The 19,144-nt window shown below is 41.7% G+C and overlaps 1 protein-coding gene across 1 annotated transcript in view; it reads left to right on the forward strand.

Annotated features, from left to right (window-relative positions):
* Positions 1-1,532: 1,532 nt before the first annotated feature.
* The window catches only part of clmpb (CXADR like membrane protein b), a 78,230-nt gene continuing 60,618 nt past the window's right edge, over positions 1,533-19,144 (forward strand). Inside the window, exon 1 of the mRNA XM_040009616.1 lies at positions 1,533-2,023. Coding sequence (XP_039865550.1) covers positions 1,975-2,023 — 49 coding nt within the window. The 5' untranslated portion in view covers positions 1,533-1,974. The remainder of the gene's footprint in view (positions 2,024-19,144) is intronic.

Here is a 19,144-nt window from a genome sequence, read left to right on the forward strand (position 1 = left end):
AGAAGAGAGGGGCCACAGGCGAGTGAAAATCCTTTTTTGTTGTTTCGGCTGATTGTTGAGACACAGAAGAGGGGGATTAATTTGTCTCAAGGTCTGACAACAACCATCAACAGACAGCAGCTTTTCCCCCTTTTTTTTCTTTTTGTTTGTTTATATAACTGGTGCCAGTACGGGGTGTGGGATGACAGTTTTGTAAAGATGCACAGAATAATCAGATCATGGTCAAAATATAACATGGTAAACGAGAACAAATATGCCCTATGATTCCAGACAAATCTTTAAATTTAATTCCTTTAATTATAACTATACATCATGATAGCCTGAATAATATAGTTACAAAATGCATACCTTTTGGGGGCTTTAACATGTGGACTTCTGGATTTCCCTGTTCCTATTGTAAAGTCACACCAAATCCTCAAAAAACACTTTAAGACATCAATATTTGAAATACTGATGTAGTATAGTAGCTGTAGTATCAACAAAAGACAAAGAACTTTCCCACAAATATATGAACATTTGTAAAAAAGTAAAATACATATAGCTGATTTTAAAAAAAACAACAACGTTGTGTGGTTTTTTGAAACACTGTAGTATTAGAATACAAGGAAAAATAAGCTTTAGGGAAAATGGGACCAATATTATAGCCTGCATATTATAGTCTCTTAAAATATGTTGGCTTCACTGATTTAAAAAAATAAAAAATAATTACTGTATTGAGAAGGCCATTCATTTTACACGCAAGCCTTATTATTTCTCATAAAGACACATGCATGACATTTTCTGCAGCGGCTCGTAGCAAGAAGGGACACAAATATAAAGGTGCAGCTTTTCAAGACATTCGGTGTTATCTAAAGTGGAAAAATATTAACATCACAGAGAAATATAATAACAAAGATAGTCTTTTTTTTTTTTTTAAGTTTGATGCAAAACCTCTAGCTGCTATTTAACTTCTGGTAACTACACAGTAAGACATGTTATACCAGTTCTAAAATATTTTGGTCTCTAATAACTGGTTGTAAACCTTTAAATGTTTGGTCACAGAGTCATGAACCCTAATCACGCCCCTTTTTCCTGTTGGTCCCTTTTTTTTCTTCAGTGGAATAAACACCAGTGCCAACCAGTCAGTGTTTTATTGATACAGAGCAGAATGCTGTAATTTTAAGTGTTAATGGCTTATGTTAAAAAAATAAGAAGGAAAAAATGCAATGATAAAGTTTTGTTATCAAAACTCTGGTTCTCAGCTGAATTCTGCCTTACAAAGAGCATTGTTCATTTACTGTATATTGCATTAATATACAGATCAAAGATACAAAAATATAATTCCAGTGTCTCAACTTCACATGCAGTTTTGTTTAATGGGACTGTGTGTAGCTATTTTTCAGCTTGCATGATTTTCATTCAGTGATACGTAAACAGATTCACTCCTGTCTGCTGCACCTAGCTATCGACTCCCAGCCACCCAACAAGCAGAGCGTGTGTTGCCGGATGCTCAAGCATGTGTAAGAGAACTTCAGACTCTAGAGGTCTCCATCCTTCAGCATCCCCTCATCATCATCCACCTATTCTCCCTCCTCCTCCTCCTTCTCCTCTCTGGCATTTTGTGCAGCGGAGGAGGATAGGAGGAGTGACTGCTGAGGAGGAGACAGAGGGGACTCTGAGACAACACGTCCCACGCCAGAGCCAGACAGCCAGGGAACTTTGATTTGACGCCAAGTAGCCTGCGATCAAAATTACAATGAAAAGAAAGAGCCTCGTTTCTTCCTCCTCCTCTTCTTCTTTTTCTTCTCGAGAGGCTTAGATATGTCGGGCGTGTGCAACATATGATGTCGTTGGACTCATAAGCTCAATGAAGATTTATTTATCTCTGATTTCGGTCCTTAATTCGCTGATGGTGCCGCTTCGTTGTGCTTGCGCTTAGGTCAGCCGAATGAATTTGAAGGCAGTCTGAGCGCATTGTTTCCAGCTCCGTTACATATGGGATTTCGAGCCGTGATGTCTGCAATCTCTCGCTCTTTGTTTCTGGGTAAGTCACTTTCCATTTCTTTAAAAGACCGGATTTATTTATGTAAAAGCAGCGCAGGCGTGTTGCTCTGAAAATTGAGGATGTGAACACCGAGGTTCATTTTTCGTATATATTTGAATATAATTCTCTTTCGTTGTTTCACGTGTCGTTAACACCACATCTGACAGCTTCGGTTCAGAATGATGTCAGAATATATCTGTTGTCTATTTTCTCTTCTCCCTTATGACACTTTAAGATTTGGGTGAGAAATGACTACATTTACATTTAGATTCATCTTCAAAAACGCAAACGCGCTGTAGCCAACCGTGCGCTTTCTCTCAAGCTGGGAGCTCTCGAAAATGGGACAAATTAAAGCAACGTGAAGGGGATAAAAGTTCACCTGACCCCTCCCTTCAAATCTGCTTTCAAGATTTATTGACCCTGCGCGTTCTTGTATTGGCATTTTCTTCAAAGGCAGGCCCGCAGCAGATGCACAAAAACCTCCTTTGTCATATTTAAACAAAGGGAAATAATTCATTAATTTCAGTAACCACCAAGAAAACACTAGGCTAGAAAAAGATCGCTATTCTAGCTCTTCTGGATGTCAGTGATTAGATTTGTTAGGATAGGATATCTTGAAAGGATCTCTAAAAAGTCTTTTTTTTAAAAAAATTGTTACTCTTATTTTATTATATCATAAACCATAGATGGACCTCTTTTTATTTTATAGAAACAGAAGCTTCATTTGTCTCCAAGGCTTGATTTTATCACTACTGCTATTTGCTGTGTTAACAGTAATCCTGCTTCTATTATTACTGTTACTAATATTATGGGATTGTAATGTAGAGGAGGCCTGGAACTGTTTCCAGGTCCGAAGCTCAACGAGGAATGTTTAATTCCACTGTGACCTCTCTGACTGGAAGTTACAGTTAGCACTGCGGGACGGTGTGTTAAAAATGACAGTCAGTACGAGGTGTTATTCACCCCACTGCTGTCTCATCACCTGTGGTGTAACTGAGGGGAAAACTAGTTTTGAAAGCCACAGATTTGAAAAGACAAACTAACAAAAGATTTTAAAGTTTGAAAATTGTCTTTGACTGGGTGCTAGAAAAACTTTGAATCCCCACCCTGGTTGAGAGTTAGATTGGTTGAGTGTAGCCATATGAGGAGAAATCCACACGGCTCGTGCGCTCTGGTCTGAGTCCTGAGGTCGTGCTCTGGTAGTTTCTGTGTGGCTTGCTGCTTGTTGCGTATTGCAGTCTGGAGAGAAATCAAAAGACCTCGGCATTTGTTTTTAATTTTCTATTCCATTAGTTTAGACATACAACTGATGTTATTTGCTTATGCTTGATGTGGTTTGTGCTGCAGGCTTGTAAATGCTTGGAGAGTTTGTTATCTTCGTCTCCCATTATTCAGTCACTGACATATTGTGGTGATCTGTCTGTGGAATACCCTGTCCAATGCCTAATGCGTTCAGTGGAGAGATCCTCGTCCCTCTGGACCTGGTATAAAATAAATAGATAGTTGAAGGATGGAGATATGTATGGATAAGCTAACCTGTCATGGCTTACATTGGTAGACCAGCAAGTCCAAAGAGTGTGGTACGCTGTAATGCATACTGATCCTCTGTTAAACTAAAGGAGCTGACTCTGCAGAGAACACTGCATACAAGTAAATCTTAGGTTTCGGTCAAAAAGCACTCTGTAACACTGGGCAATGATGTAGGCTATTTTAAGCTAAGCATGCAGATTATCATAACACCAGCAGTGCTTTTCCGGTAATGACGATCTTAAATAACGCAACCGGCTCATTCAGGAGAAGGCGAAAACATTACACATTATCCCTAAATAATAGCAGTTGTTTGCTTTTCTTAAAATAACCATATGACTGCGCCTTGAGTATTAAATGACTTGTTGCCATGGTGAGGTATTTTTCCCCTCCTTTGTCATGTTTAAGACAACGGAAAGAAAAGTAGTTTGTGCAGCGATGTGACTGGATGGCATGTTCAATACAGTTGGAACCGGGGTCACACGTCTCTCATCCAAGAACAAAACATCCATCAGTCATCCAAAAGAGTATTCACCCACCCCCCAACCGAGGGGATATGCAGCTTTTCAAGCTTGGCTGCTTGGTTGTACCATACCGAAGGACTTTTTTCCTCTGAATTTATAGCCTGCATTAATTCAAGATCAACTAAAAGGCCAAGCAGAGGGAGGAGGTGGCTGTTTTATTCTAAAAGAGGATCAATAGTCATTAATAGGGGCTCCTTTTCTTTTAATTTGGATTTGGCTTCGCAAGTCCTGAGACATCCTTAAATTAATATCTGTTGGAAATGTAATATCCACTGGTCACATTACAGATAAGTAGCACAATTAATTGCCACAGAGAGTTCAATAGCTCCCTTCGGTAACTCTGCTGATGTGAAGTAAGAATCAGAACAAGGTCATACAAAACTGAACAAATCAAGTAACTCAGTAAGAGCACAGGGCACGTGGCAATTTGGCCAGGTAATGGAGACCAGTGATTGATTGTGTGTCTGTCCCAGTGCCAGGATTAAATGATTCTGAATGGGGGGAATTTGAAAGTGAAATGACTGTCCAAAAAGTAATAACACAATCTAAGTCACTTGACGGAAATCTAATTTGAAAGTATGATTAGCTTTTATATGAGAGCCGAACCTTAGCACCTTTGCTTCTTTTTCTTTTTCCTGCATGGCCTTTTGGGCCTCAGTGTCTAAGAAAACTGCAATGTGATCACTGCAGTACAGCAGGATCTTAGCATTAAGATGTGTGCTGATGTCCACATTCATACAGTATAACACTGAGAAGATGGCAGTGCCTATGCAAGTATGCTAGTGTGTGATGTAGATAAAGAGAGCAGTGGCTCCAAACAGAAATTCTGTCCCCATTCTATATTTAGCATGTCTGCCGGGGTAGGCAGAGGATCTCTGAAATGTGAAGATGACAGGAGCCTCCTGAGCCAGAGGTTATGAAGTGACATCTTGATGTGTTTGTGCCTGAATCACACTCCCACACACACACACACCCTGCCAAAGACTTCTGACATTCCTGCACACCCAAAGACGTTCCGATATTTGACGTCTAGTTACCATACATTAAGGCTTAGTTTTGATCTTCTTTTGACTCATGTCGTGCGTCAGTGTTATCATGTGGCATCCCCGTTCTATATTCTCAGCTTTGAAGGTATTTTGTTTTTGGGGGGGGAGATATGTGGTGACTCTGGAAGCTCTGCTTTGCAGGACTTGAACTTGTGTGATGTTTGACTTCTTACTTGCATGAAGAGTAATCTCATGTTTTTAAAGCATAAACCATTCAGTTATTTTCAATTTTACTTGAATTACCAAGTTCAGTTAATTTTGTTAGTCGTTTCACACATTGGGACGAGTGTGGTTTTACACAGAGTGTGTGTAAAAATCCCTATCATTTAGCGCGAATGCAGGACTTACAGCAAAGTGTAGCTGCAGCTGTTGAAGGAAATTTTGTACCAATGCTTTTTGTTGAATGCCTTCCCTTGCACCTACAATGTCAGTTATTTTACATGCAGAACAAAGTGTAAAAACACTTCCATCCAGAGAGGATTGTATTACTCAAAACAAAAATGCAGAATCTGACTGGCTCATCAAGGGCAGAGCCCTCTGGAATACAAAACCTGCAACAATGGTGACTGAAGAGGCCTACAGATGAGTGCAGAGGTCCTGCTGTCCTCAAAACAATTGAACCATATCATTAGAAAACACTGATTTGCCTTCCAAGCACTTTCCTTCTGATGTGTATGGCCTTTAAATGACAGCATGGTTCCCTGAATAACAAGCCATCCTCTTTTTGTACCTGGGGGGATTCTTCATGTTTCATTGATTGTGGTGCTTTTAGTTGGAAGGTCTTTCTATTCTGTCGCAGCAAACCGAATGCCACGCTTTGAATGAGAGCGTTTGTAGGTGAAAGTCTAACTGCTTTGTACAGTAAGTGCTTTTATTCCTGGAGGATCGAGGCAGGTTTGTGTTTTCACTGAAACCGAAGACATCCGAAGGAAAAATATACAAAGATTGTACCGCTGGAATCGTCTGCAGTTTTCCACAGTATTTCTTTGTTTGGCAGTTCCTTCATCTTCGTTTCACCACACCCGCAATTTCCGAGCCACCCGGTCGTTATTCTGCTCGAGCCGTTTGTCGCTCGCGTCCTGCGAAATGAAATACACATGCGTAGACAGAGGTGGGTTTGTGTAGTGTTTCTGACCTACACAAACCCGGCCCCTTTCATCCGTCACTGGGAAAATTACTCCCAGATTATTTTGGAACGTATGAACAGGAACTGCCTATTTCACTTTACTGCTAATCTTTGACAGATGTTCTGGAGAAGCTCACGTTCACATTAACCAGAGACACATGTGCAGTCTATGCTGGGCTGAACAGCAGTATTAATGAACGTCAAGACTCCACTGATAGTCAGGATGATCAGATTGAGCTGTGACACATTTTAAAGGAAAGTGAATCTGGTTACTGAGTGGAGGAAATATTTTCTTCTATTAAGTCGCTAATATTTTGCAAATGAGCTTTTAGGGCTTAAACATTTTTTTGATCAGTTGATTAACAAATTGGAAGAAAGCACATACACTTTACGGGAAACATAACCGTTCCACCTGCATGTGCTTTTATTTTTAATGTTTGCATCTGGCAAGAAAATGTGCTCTAGCCATGTTCTTTACTTGTTTACTGCAACCATTTGATCTTCTTTTACAATATCCATTCATAACAACTAAACCAGCTTAAATCTTATTTATGGTTATGTTAAAGGAACTCCCACCACATAGGGATAGGGAAAGATTGTGGTCTTTGTTATTTACTGAAAAAGTCAACAGTGGTTATAAGAATGAGACACAACTTGATTGCAGTATTTAGCACAGCATTGTTTAGAGTATTTAATGTTTAAACTAAAACTTCGGGATTCAGAACTTGCCCTCTGAATAGCTAGTATTCACCCCGACCATTTACCAGTGAACTCCACGAGGCAAACAAATCTCAAGAACATGTTGGAATCAAGCACGCAGCAAGAATATGTTTGCCTAAAGTGTGTTGTGCAATCCAGATTAGTTCTGTATACTCATTTGTTGAAAGCAGTACTGAAACCAGGAACGCCTCCACTGATTTTTTGTTTTGGCTGTTTCACAACAGGCTGGACCAGATGTCACCTTGGGGAAGGGGTGCATCTGAATTGATAAATCAAAAAATCAATAGCTCATTTTGTCATTTTGCTCAAGTGTCTTATTAGATGAGCTCAAGGCAGCGTTCACCTTACAAAATAACCCTTCACCTCATCACTTGACCCCACTTCACATAGCTCTCTCACCAGCTGACCTAAGTATATAGATTTAGTTAACCATGCTTTTTACTTAACCTGCAGCCATCATGAACAATACAATATTTTAGTGCTAAGCATGCATATTTCATATGATCATGTTAGCAGTGAATTAAAGTAGCAACAGCCTAGCTTGCTCCCACAACCGATTAGCATGACCCTTTTTTGTTTCCTCTGCACCACACCATATTCTGCTGACTTATCTGCTGATAAACAGATTTGGTCTTTTGAACATCCTTTTAGAGTACTGTGCAAAAGTCTTGAGCCACCCCTCATTTGTTTATATTTGGCTTCCAAGGAGCCAGATGTTTCTCCAGGCTTTCTAAAGGTTTGCTTTTTCACTCCATTCCTTGTTCCTGACCAAGGAATGGTCAGTGCTCAATCACCATGAGCCAGTGCTTAACACTGACTCATGAATCAGCATACAGTAAATACTGTGTCCTCACATAACAGACAAGTTAGAGCAAAAACATTTCAAATAATGAGTTGTTTCTTTAGGTGTATGTTTACTAGCAGACTTGTGCAAAAACATTAGCCGAATTAGCTGAATCTATGAAAAAATAGCAAAAATAATGCTTGTCGCAGTATGTCGAGGTATGTCAAATAATACAAGAACTGGACTGCTAATCAGCTGCAACAGTTCTGAATCACAATTTAAAATTTCTGGTTCAAACTGTCATCAGTACAAAGGTAGTCAGGAGAGAGTAGCTACAGCCATCTGTAAAACACAGTGGAGGCTCTTTCATCGTCTGGAACTGCATGATATTATAGATCTTTGTTAAAATCCATGGAATTATGACCACAGAAAAATACAGTCACATTTTAATTCACCATGCAATTCTATCTGGAAAGCATCTGATTGGCAAAGGCTTCATTTTTCAGCACGACAGTGATCCCAAACACTCTGCCAGTGCAGTAAATGCATACCTGGACAGAAAAACACACACTGGATCACTATCAGTCATGGATTTGCTTCCACAGAGCCCAGACCTCAATATCACCGAAGCAGTGTGGGATCATCTTGACAGAGAAGAGAAAGGCAGCCAACATCCAAAGGAGAGCTTTGAATGTCCTTCAAGAAGCCTGGAGAGCCATTCCTGCTTAAAGGTGTTCATACCAAAGGCTCCTTAGAATTCTAAATATATTGTTTTGCCTCATATACTGTATTTGCATTTATGTTTGCACATGTCTCAGTAAATTATTACACCTACTTCCCAATTATTTACCAAAAAATAAAGAAATGAGAGTACAGCACTTTTAGTAAATACTGCCACTTTGTTAGAAAACACGTTCTCATCCTTTTAATCTTAACAAGCAATAGTGATGGATGGCCTCCATCCATGATCTCGAGCACATCCTTGGTTACCAAAGTTACACATCCAATGACAATGACCATTTCTGTCAAACTAACTTGTAGAAAATTATGGTGAAGATTTATCAAAAGCATTACAGGTTCTGACCAAGTGTCAGTATGAAATGTCTTTAAAGTGAGAACAGGTTGTAAAAACGGGTTGCAGATTTGCCACATTAGGATCAGATTGTACAAAAATAAAGCAAGCTGTTTAAAATTTGAATAAACTATAATTCTGATAGGGAGAAAATGTGTAGGAAAGTGAATGAGTGGTTGGAAACATTGTGTTGTTCTCAGCAATCTGTGATCTATTCTACCGTGGCCATTTGCTCCAAAGGGAGGATTCTTGCCTCATTTGCAGAAGTGATACACTGTGAAAGTAAATGAAGCTAACTCGGTTACTAGCTTTATAATTTCTTGGAAAATCTGAAGTGATTTGCTGCTTGTGAGCATAAATGTTTTAATCAAGGTCTATGATTGTGTTATGTAAGCAGCGGGCAGATCAAAGAGTGAACAAAGCTGAGATAAACACTGATGCGATTGGTGAGGTGGAGCAAAGAAGTGTCTCCCATTGATTCACCACACTGAAGGTCTGTCTTGATATTAATTTCTTTGCGGCTATTGACAGTACTAGAAGCAGGATGCGGCCTATCGCCAATCAAGCGTTCTTCAACTGCAATCAAAATCCACACACCTTGCAAAAACACCATTTAAAATGATTTGTTTATCAGTGGTGGGGGTTGAGATGCTATCATCTCTGAGCTCCCAGCACTGTTGTGGTGCTTTCAAGTGCTTTCTGCCTTAGTGAAAACTGGCAGCGCGGAATAAAGCTGGCATGCTTGTCTTCTCTAAGCAGAACATGCTTTTGATCTATGTTCTCTGTCTCTGAAACCAGGTATATCTCTTGTTTTCTATGCAGCTGTGCAATCCAACTGTGCAGAAAAATAAACTGCTAAAAAAGCCTATTGCTCAGCTGCCTTTCATTTTCAAGCAGGTTGGGACAGGGCTTACACTTACTCAAAGAAAATAAAGTTACACTACTGATTAAACATTTATAAGCAATTATCAGCACACAGCAGTCAAGCATCCATGCCTCACCAAAGTCACCTGGAAGCTTGTTAGGATGATTGAAAATAACAACATGTGAATTTACTGGTTTCATATAACTTATTTACTCAAAAGACTGGACCTCGACCGAACGCTCGGAAGTCTTCATTTTTGGACAAGTCTCTCGCATGGTTCCATTTTCAGTGTACTGTCTGCCAATAATTGATCATTTCCTACCAGTCGTACTTTAATTGGTCATGGGGTGCACCTGTCAGAACCCAGTGTGTGTGGTGCCTCATGTCACACTGTGATTATTGATTATTGTGTCCAGATTTCAACTTGTAAGTTTAAATGGCATCATGCTGCTTAGATGGGAATCAGCAAGAGAGCACAGCCGGACTATGACCACAGGGAATCATCTCCATAAATCTACATAAATCAGAGAGGATTTTTTTTTTCAATTCTGAAATGTATATGAATTAATTCCAGCGTGTCACCAATGCACAAAATATTGATTTGCCTTTCTCTCTGCGTGGAGTTCGGCTGTAATTCAATTCCACAAATTGACTGCAAATGAATGAAAGCAACTTGCACTAAGCCAAACAATGAGATCCTAAGTGAGTTTTTCTTTCCACCCTCTTCTCACACTTTTCTGACTGACTGAACAGGAGGAAATGTTCCACGTCGCTCTAGTTAGACGCCTGCCGTTCCTTTCAATTTGAAGCAGTCGAGTAGCCCAGCAAGCAGGACACTCCATTAGGTGTTTTGAATGCGCACGCTCCTTTGTCTCACTCCATTTCCTCTTTTGCCTGCCAGTCTTCCCTAAAGCCTTCGTTGCTTTAATCAGCAGAGGCCCTTCTGCCCTTCAGACATTTATCTTCACCTGTGCTTGGTCATCACAGCGCAGCCAGGAAAGACCCAAAGATGGATGCTGTTGGAGGCAGCGAGAATTCGATGGTCATTGATTAGAGAGGCATAAGAAAAAAGTGGTTACCTGCACGAGACCTGAGCACCATCTGGAGGATCCCTTCCTCCCTTAGTGGATGATAGCGTGAAGTCAGATCTCTTCCCACTGTCCAGCTGAGATCTAGGACAGTTTTATATCAGCAGGGAGGCAAGAAAGTTGTAACTTTAGTAAGTTTAAACAGTGGCCTTAATCTCTTTATGGACTGTAACAAAAGTTTGGAAATGACCTTTTAAAGCTCTTTATAATATGCAATTCTACTGATTAATTCTTCATAGGAATAAAATCCCTTATCATCAGAACCTCACCTTGTGTAATTGCGCTTTAGTAGAAACTGTAAAATTCCATAATGTAGGTCCAGTCTTGGGTTGGCAGTCCTGTTCTTCTGCAGTGGATGTTGCGTGATGGATGATTTCATTATCCAACCACAATGCCGGCCACTTGGTCTTTCATACCACAGCGAAAACATTGTAAACCGAATATCATTGATCAGTTGCTCCATTGTCCACAAATTAAGTATATAATACCGCTGATTGCATTGCAGTCAGTATTTTCAGATTTAAGCACCCAGAGCCTTTTACCGGGTGAAAAGGTTGAGAAGTTTTGTTGTTTTCACTTTTGATGAAGTAACTTATGCAGGCACTCAGGCTGTGGTCAGGGTACAGCATGATGTCAGTGCTGAAAAAGCTTTTTTCCCCTCTTGCCCTCCCGTCTCTTTTCCCCCCTTCCCGGCAAAGTGGTTCAGAACAGATGGCAGCACCACCTTTTTTTCCGACTCGTTAGACTTGACTTGTTGATGAAATGGAGCCTTTACGCTATACTGCCCATGCAGATGTTTAGCTGTACATATTTCTGTGTGTGCATGTATATGTGTGTGTGTGTGTGTGTGTGTGTGTGTGTACACTCTCCTATAAACTGCCCTGCAGCAAAGGAGGGAGAGTCCACAGCCTAAAGGTATCTAAAGTATAAATGTTACATTTACATCTTAACAGCCTCTATATTTTTTCCAGGACCAGGAAAGCAACTATATGGCTTTGTATAGATATAAAGAGAACAGTGTGGAATGTTTTTATGTTTGCTACTGCTGCATAGCCACATATATACCCGAGTGCTCTGCAGCACAACAACCCTCCAATTAGCCAATACAGAGCTCATTCAACAAAAATTACGTTTTTGCCATTCTGTTCGTGACATTTTCTACAGTTTCCCCGAGTGCGGCCCTGTTTAGCCTGGTCTGTCATGGAGTTTGTCAGGCTCAACTTACAGAGTACCACATCTCTTGCTAAGAAACAGACAGGGGCTTAGGACTGCATTCAAGATGCCTGTTATGGTTTGGCAATGTTGTCCAAACTGTCACATTTTGTATGAAACTTGTCTTATTGTAGTTGCTGGATGAGTAAGAGGAAGTGTTTAAGTGTCTAAAACTGTTGTAGTAGCAAGCAAAAACTGCACTTTACTTCGAGTTTGATGTCTCTCTTAAAATTCTTAAGCATGTAGCTTTTTTCTATTTTGGACTTTCCGTTTTTCTCCCAGCATCAACCCTATTTTTTTTTTTTAATGCTATGTCTTTCTTCAATAGGGAAATCAAGAGTGCTATAGCATTTGGCTTGATTTGCTGTCTGGGATCCAAAGAAGCTGAGGAGGAGGAAATAGCAGAGTTTGCAAATTCAAGCTCTTAAAATAATTAAAGTTGGCGTGATGACTCTGCTTTCTAGACGGGACCAAGCTTTAAAAAAGGCAGCACTGGGAGTTACCACACAGCTACAGCGAGCTGTGTTGTACTCGGAAATTAGGAATAATGAAGGTTGCTATATGCAATATGCAGATAAGATTACATTAAAAATCTGTCAGTGTGGAATGAAATAAAGCTTTTGGCCACTGACCCATCATAGTAGAAAAATAAACATTTTTTTCTATTTAGAAGAGGGAGATGTTGTTTACTCTATTAACCTTTCCTCTCGGTTGCACTCTTGACATTGAACAATGTGGAAGAGGCCGACTCGTCGCTGGCCCTTTTGCTAATGAGGCAATTAAGTCTATCCTGTGTTGGTTGAGCAAGGGGCCGAGAGAGCAAGCCAAGTCATCTGCTGTCTCAGCAAACACCAAGCATCTTAGCCATGCCGCAGTCAGAATATATAACAAGCTCTCCTTTGTTGTAATGGTCTTCCATTCCTTGTGGTTCTCCCTTGTCAGTGTGACCCACAGCACAGCTGGAGATCACAAGCACCATCAGGCTCTGTTTATCTAAGTGCACTGAATGGTGGCAAATGGAAATTGAAGAAAAACACTAGGTTAAAATAATGTTTGAGCTATACTCGGAAGCTGTTGTGAAGCTGTGGTGGAAATTGGGTAGGATAAATTTGGTCATTTGTTAAAATAATGTAGAAAACACAGTGGGCACTATTTAGGAATCAAGTTCCAACCGTCCATCCATTCTCTTCCGCTTATTTTTATCAGGGTCGCGGGGGGGCTGGAGCCTATCCCAGCTATCATAGAGCGAGAGGTAGGGTACACCCTGGACAGGTCGCTGGTCTGTCTCAGGGCTAACACATAGGGAGACACAAAAATTCGCTCTCACATTTACACCTATGGGCAATTTAGAGTTTCCAGTTAACCTAACCGCACTAACTGCTTATCTTTGGACTGTGGGAGGAAACCAGATTACCCGGAGAGAACCCATGCAAACATAAGGAGTGAATAGAAAGACCCTGGCCTGATGGTGGAATTGAACTCAGGACCCTCTTACTGTGGGGCAAGTTGCCTGTTTTGGAAACACAGTGATCAAACCCTGATACAAGGTTGGTCAACATATTAAAATGTTCTAACCTGCCAAATTAATAAAATAATTTACATATCTATACAATTATTCTAATAAGACTCTCCGTAGGCGCCTTTGCGCTACTCTCAAACCTAAGCGAACAAAGCGAAATGGAAGGACTACCTTGTAGTTGGTATGCTACTACATTAGCAAAACTAAGCTAACGTACAACTTACTCGCCTAGGAAAAGACCGGTAAAAATGCAATGACTCAACAAATGATATGTAGCTGGTATATTTGTTCAAATACCTAACTCTATTTGCCATGTTTCTTTTATAGTATGGCTTATTTGTGAAGAAAAAAGACTGAATGACTCTAACACCTCTAATAGACTGCATCCTGTTGTCAGGGGTGGTGTATGTCGTGTTCAGAGTTTTATTTTAGTACATAATGGAGTAGAGTGAGGAACTGATCATAGACTCAAAGGTTCTCTCTGTCTTTCTCTCTGTATGCTGATATCAGAGCAATCCAGATGCATGTATGACACAAAGACATATTATACAACCACGTGCATACATCATTGATAGAGAAGCTGTCAGTGTGTGAGGCTCATACCTGATTCCCGTTCTTGACACATCTGAGTGGCAGTGTGGAATTGTGGCTTCCTTGAGCACTGTCTAGGATAATGTTGATTGCTGTGAAATGTGCTGCATGCATTAAAAACATCCTTGCTACCCATTTAAATGTGTTTGACAGCAATTAGCATGTTTCCGCCCTCTTAGCCTACTGACTGTCTGCTATGAGCAGCTGCTGTGTCATACAAAAGGGGCCAGCGTTAGGGCCTAAGTTAATGTGTTTAAGGGATGCACAATTCTAACGAGCGATAACCGAAGGCTTACGGCTGCTCAGAGGGGATTAAGGGACGTCGTTGTCTGTCTTAAAGCTCAGGCTTAACCATCATATTCCTTTTTTTCCCTCCTCCATCTCTCCTCCCTGGTAATGAATCGCCAGTATTCCCTGACACAAGGCATGAAAAAAAGAACATCTTACTCGGTAGGGAATAAAGATGGCTGCTCATTAGCAGCGGAAAGGTGTACCGAACCAGAAAGAGGAGATGTCTGAGTAGATTTGTTTGAAATCAATGCTTGTCTTCTGAAGCTTCATCTACAGTATGGGGCTGCCACAAGATATCAGGCAAGATTTCCAAAGAACTTATGTCGGCATGCAAAAGTGTGTGCATAAGCCACACAGGCATTTGTACATTTTTCCATGTTACAGCAGAAGGACCACTAAGGCTCCTTTTAGCATCAGATTTCAGCCTTCTTGTGCAGGTTTCGCTGTTGGCTATAACATATCTGCCTTTCATCACGTGACCTGATCAATACGGAGAGATTAGCCATGCATGGCGTGAGACACGGGTGCCCCCAAAGTTGCAGGACCGTCACAGAGGTGACGGTTTTCAATTACAGGACACTAAAGATGCATAGTGGCAACAATCTGCATTGGCAGCTGGCCACATGTGTTTGCTGCATGCTGAAAGCACCAAGCATGACAGGTTACATGCCTTTTCAGCAAATTATACTAATTTACCCTGAAAGCACATGAAACTTTCTTTTTTGTCTCGCTGGAGAAATACATGCTTGAGTTGTAGGCCTACTGCAGATGAGGTTACAGCACAAGCCATTAAAAGTTTACTTTATGCTTTGGTGGTATTTAGTATGTAGAGCAACCGGTTAGAGGGACGATTTAAAGCAGTCTTGTTACAACAAGATTGAGGCAAATGATACGACTAACCTTTGGCTCCATGCATATACCTGCGCTGTCATTTATCTAAAGCGGACGGTCCTGTGCTAAGATAGATAGACCGGGGCACAGTTTTTCTGAGGTAACATCAATAGCTCTGTCACTCGCCCCTGTGGCGGCCGATCGGGAGACCTTTTCCTTTGACATGCAAGTTAGCACTTGATTGTCATCTGGTAACTGTACTACACCAAGTCTTTGGGGAAATCACAATGCAACTGCATCGGCTTATTTTTGATTATTACCAAAAGTTATTGCATTGAGCATTCCTCGCGACATGGTTAGAGCACCGCCCACTCTAACATCGCCTTCATTTCCATATTTCACTCCTGTTTCAGCACATATAATCGAAATTCAGATTCAGTGGAAGGGAGAATAGAGGTTATGCTGTAGGGGTTAGAGAAGGGTATTTAATCCGCCCTGTCTTGTGGGTGGACATTTCAATGTACTGCACACATTATTATCTGAATTAATTAGCATGAGCAGCAGAATGTAGGTTTTGCAAGCCTTCATTATTTTATGTATTGATTTTTGTTTAACACACCTGTAGTTGAGCTCAAGTAATCCTACTTATTGTTTATTCATCACTCCTGCCACAGCTAAAGCATATTTGAGTGAAGAGCAGAAAAACAAATAGATGCCTTTCTTTCTTTCTTTTTTTGGTAGACTCCAAATGTTCTCCTACATTGCCAGTGTTTGCCTGCATGGCATTGGAACGCAATAGAAGCATGACTGATATTTCACTAGACTTACCAGCATGGTCATTAATCCTAATATTTGGACTGTAGCCACCATCCACTCCCAGCCAGGGCTTGACTACGTGTAATCATAGGCGTACACCCTTGTGTATTGGGCTGCAGGAAAAACACTACACGCTCAGAAGCTTAGTCCATCAATCTAAGAGGCCAGACATTTTTCCTCCAACCCCGATGTCAGAGGATTTCACATGGCACCCTCCCCCTTCCAGGCGGAATATGTTTATGAGCCCTTTCTCTTACTGTCCTGTCTCTTCCTAGTCCCCACTTCCTCTTATGAGACGAGGGGGTCTGAGCAGACAGCGCTTGCATAGCTCCCCGCTGCAGGGCCGTGATGGATGGCCACTCAGCTATACGTGCCTTACTCACCAGAGGCCGACCATATTTCTCCTTCACTGCCCGCGTAGGCCTGCATCTGCATGAAGACTGTCAAAGATGCTGTTTTCTGTGAGCTCAGCAGGGCTGAGGCAGAGTATTTGATTAGTTGTAATGGAATTAAAGTAATCTGATTCCAAAAAGATGACATCTGTAATCTGTTGCAGTTACTGTAAATATGCAGTAATAAGATCACAGAGTTATTGCATTGCTCAGTACAACTGTGGCATCTAAATTGTGGCATTTCCTTGTGTATTGTGAAATAGTAGATTTAAATGATCCTTATTTAACTTTAAACTCAGGAGTCTGTAATAAATTAACTACCCTTGCCATATTAGCGGCTACAATTTTCTGCAGGTAATCAGCTCTTTTGGTAATTGCTTTTAAATGTAATACTCCTAACCCTCATAAGTGGTAATCCATTGAATAGTGGGCTGTGTGTGTGTTTGGTGCGATGTGTCGGAGAGGTAATAGCTATGGGATGACCTGAGGGCCTTATTGGAGGCCACTGCTCGGTCACAGAAGGAACACATGCTGCAGGATTCTCTGCATGGCAGCGCACTGCTGCTTTTGGGTCAGAGACATAAAGGAGGTGGGAGGAAAGAGAAGAAAGGGAGAGGGAATATCTATCATTGATCCTATGGTATTAGCCGGGGCTGCAGTCCTAATGAAGCTAGTGCTGTGGGCTCTAGGAATGCATGTGTGTGTTTGTGTTACTGATAACTCCTGTAAATATCCACATCTGGAGTGTTTACATCCTGGTGATTAATTATTAGTCATGTGGACACAAATAAATCACTCAGTGTGTGCTTGTGTGTGTGTGTGTGTGTGTCTGTATGTGTGTGTGAGTGTGTGTATCTCCAGATGGCCTGGCGTGAGCATATTGGTGTGTATGTGTGTGTGTATTGTACCTGTGCAGGTGTGCATGAAACCGTGTATATCTGCAGAAGCCTTTTTGTGAACATCTTGCACGGTACGCATTGTCTTCGTGTGAGTATACTGTCAGTGCATTTCCCTGACTTTGAATGCATGTTTGAGTTTATGTGCGAGGGTGTGTGTGTGTGTGTGTGTGTGTGTGTGTGTGTGTGTGTGTGTGTGTGTGTGTGTGTGTGTGTACACAGTGGTGAGGCAGGAGAGGCTGCTTGGCGACTCATCCATCATTTTCCCCCCTGGCCTGCGATGCCCTCGGAGGAGCGCTGCACTGTTACGGTGACATTGGGCTCATTTTGGAATAGAAAAATGGTGCATCCGCCCCCAGCGTCATTGCCGCACGTCGTTACCCCCCTCCAGCCAAACAGCCAGCTTAAGATGGTGCAGTAACAATCCCTCTAACGGTCTCAGACACGCTCCCTCGCTGTCAGGTTTACACGCCATATCCACAGGGACAGATTACTAATCAGAGGAAGTGCTCTGTTGAAGGGCCTTGTGATGTCCACGGCTGCTTAGTGAAGCTGCTTTAGGTGGCCTGTCATCTTTTCTTCCTCTCCCTACCCCGACCACTGCTACCTTTTCCACTCTCACCTCCCGCTGGATAACCTTGGCAAGGGTGGAGGAGGGGTAGCAAATGGGGTAGAGAAAGGGAAAGATGAGACCACTTTATGAGTGTCCTGGGTTCCCTGTGCCCAGCGTTTCTCTCTTGCTGGTGCACAGGGTGAGTCAGCATGAGCAACTGCAGTATAGCGGCCCAATCAATTTGTTTACGCTTGCCTCTAAAGAGACAATGCCATTGCCAGTGCTGCTGTGTGCGAGTGGTCTCACCACTTCACTTCACAGATTTCCTCATGTCGGACAGGACTAGCACACACTAGCCAAACTTTCTGGCATTGCTCAGAGTGACACCTGCCACTCTGAGCAATGCTGGGAAATAAACGCACAGTCAAGCAAGAGGTTGGAAAATGGGGAACAGAAAGAAAGCATGGTAGATAAAGAGAAAATTATGTGCTGGCAATCTTTCTCAGCCCTAAATTGGTGCATGTTGCTGCAATAGATGGACGATGGAGTCCTGCTTTTTCATCTAGATTTAGGAAGGCAGAGTGTGTGTTTATGTCTTCGGTTTACAGTGCATGCTTTCTATTTCAGGATAGAGTCTTTCCAAGGGCATTAGGGTAACCTGTGAACAAATTGCACATGGGTGATAAAAACAAATAGCAACAATTCCCACTCAGACACACACTCACACACAGAGAGATGTCACTACTCGACAAATAGCACAGACTGTTAGCGCAGACAGTGATAAGCAGATAAATGCATGCAGACGTAGCTCACCTACCAGCTCCCATTATGTAACTGTGTTCGCCACATTTTAATGTCATTCCTTGTTGCTGGAGGAGGAGGGGGATGTGAGACACACAGAGATAAAATAAATAAATAAAGCGAGAGAGACGAGAAGGGAAAGAACAGAGGAAGACTGGAAGAAGAGAGGAAAAAAAATGTTTGCGCCCCACCTCCCCCGCCATCCTCCTTCGTCCTGACACTTCACACGCACAAGCGCATTCACCGTAGTTTCGCAGATTTACTGATACATCAAAAGAGATGCACACAAACACTCACACAGCTTTTCCTCAATAAGCCTCCTTTCATAGATAACCCCTCTCCGGCTGACAATAGCAACAATAGCATAAATCCTGATCCCAACAACAACAACAGCAGCGGAGGACAGCCTCGTCCTTCACTGAACTCGCGTCAGCACATTGTCCCCTCTCTGTCTGTCCTCCAAACCT

This window comes from Simochromis diagramma, unplaced genomic scaffold, assembly GCF_900408965.1.
Source record: "Simochromis diagramma unplaced genomic scaffold, fSimDia1.1 OVJJ01000344.1, whole genome shotgun sequence".
NCBI classification, from domain to species: domain Eukaryota; kingdom Metazoa; phylum Chordata; class Actinopteri; order Cichliformes; family Cichlidae; genus Simochromis; species Simochromis diagramma.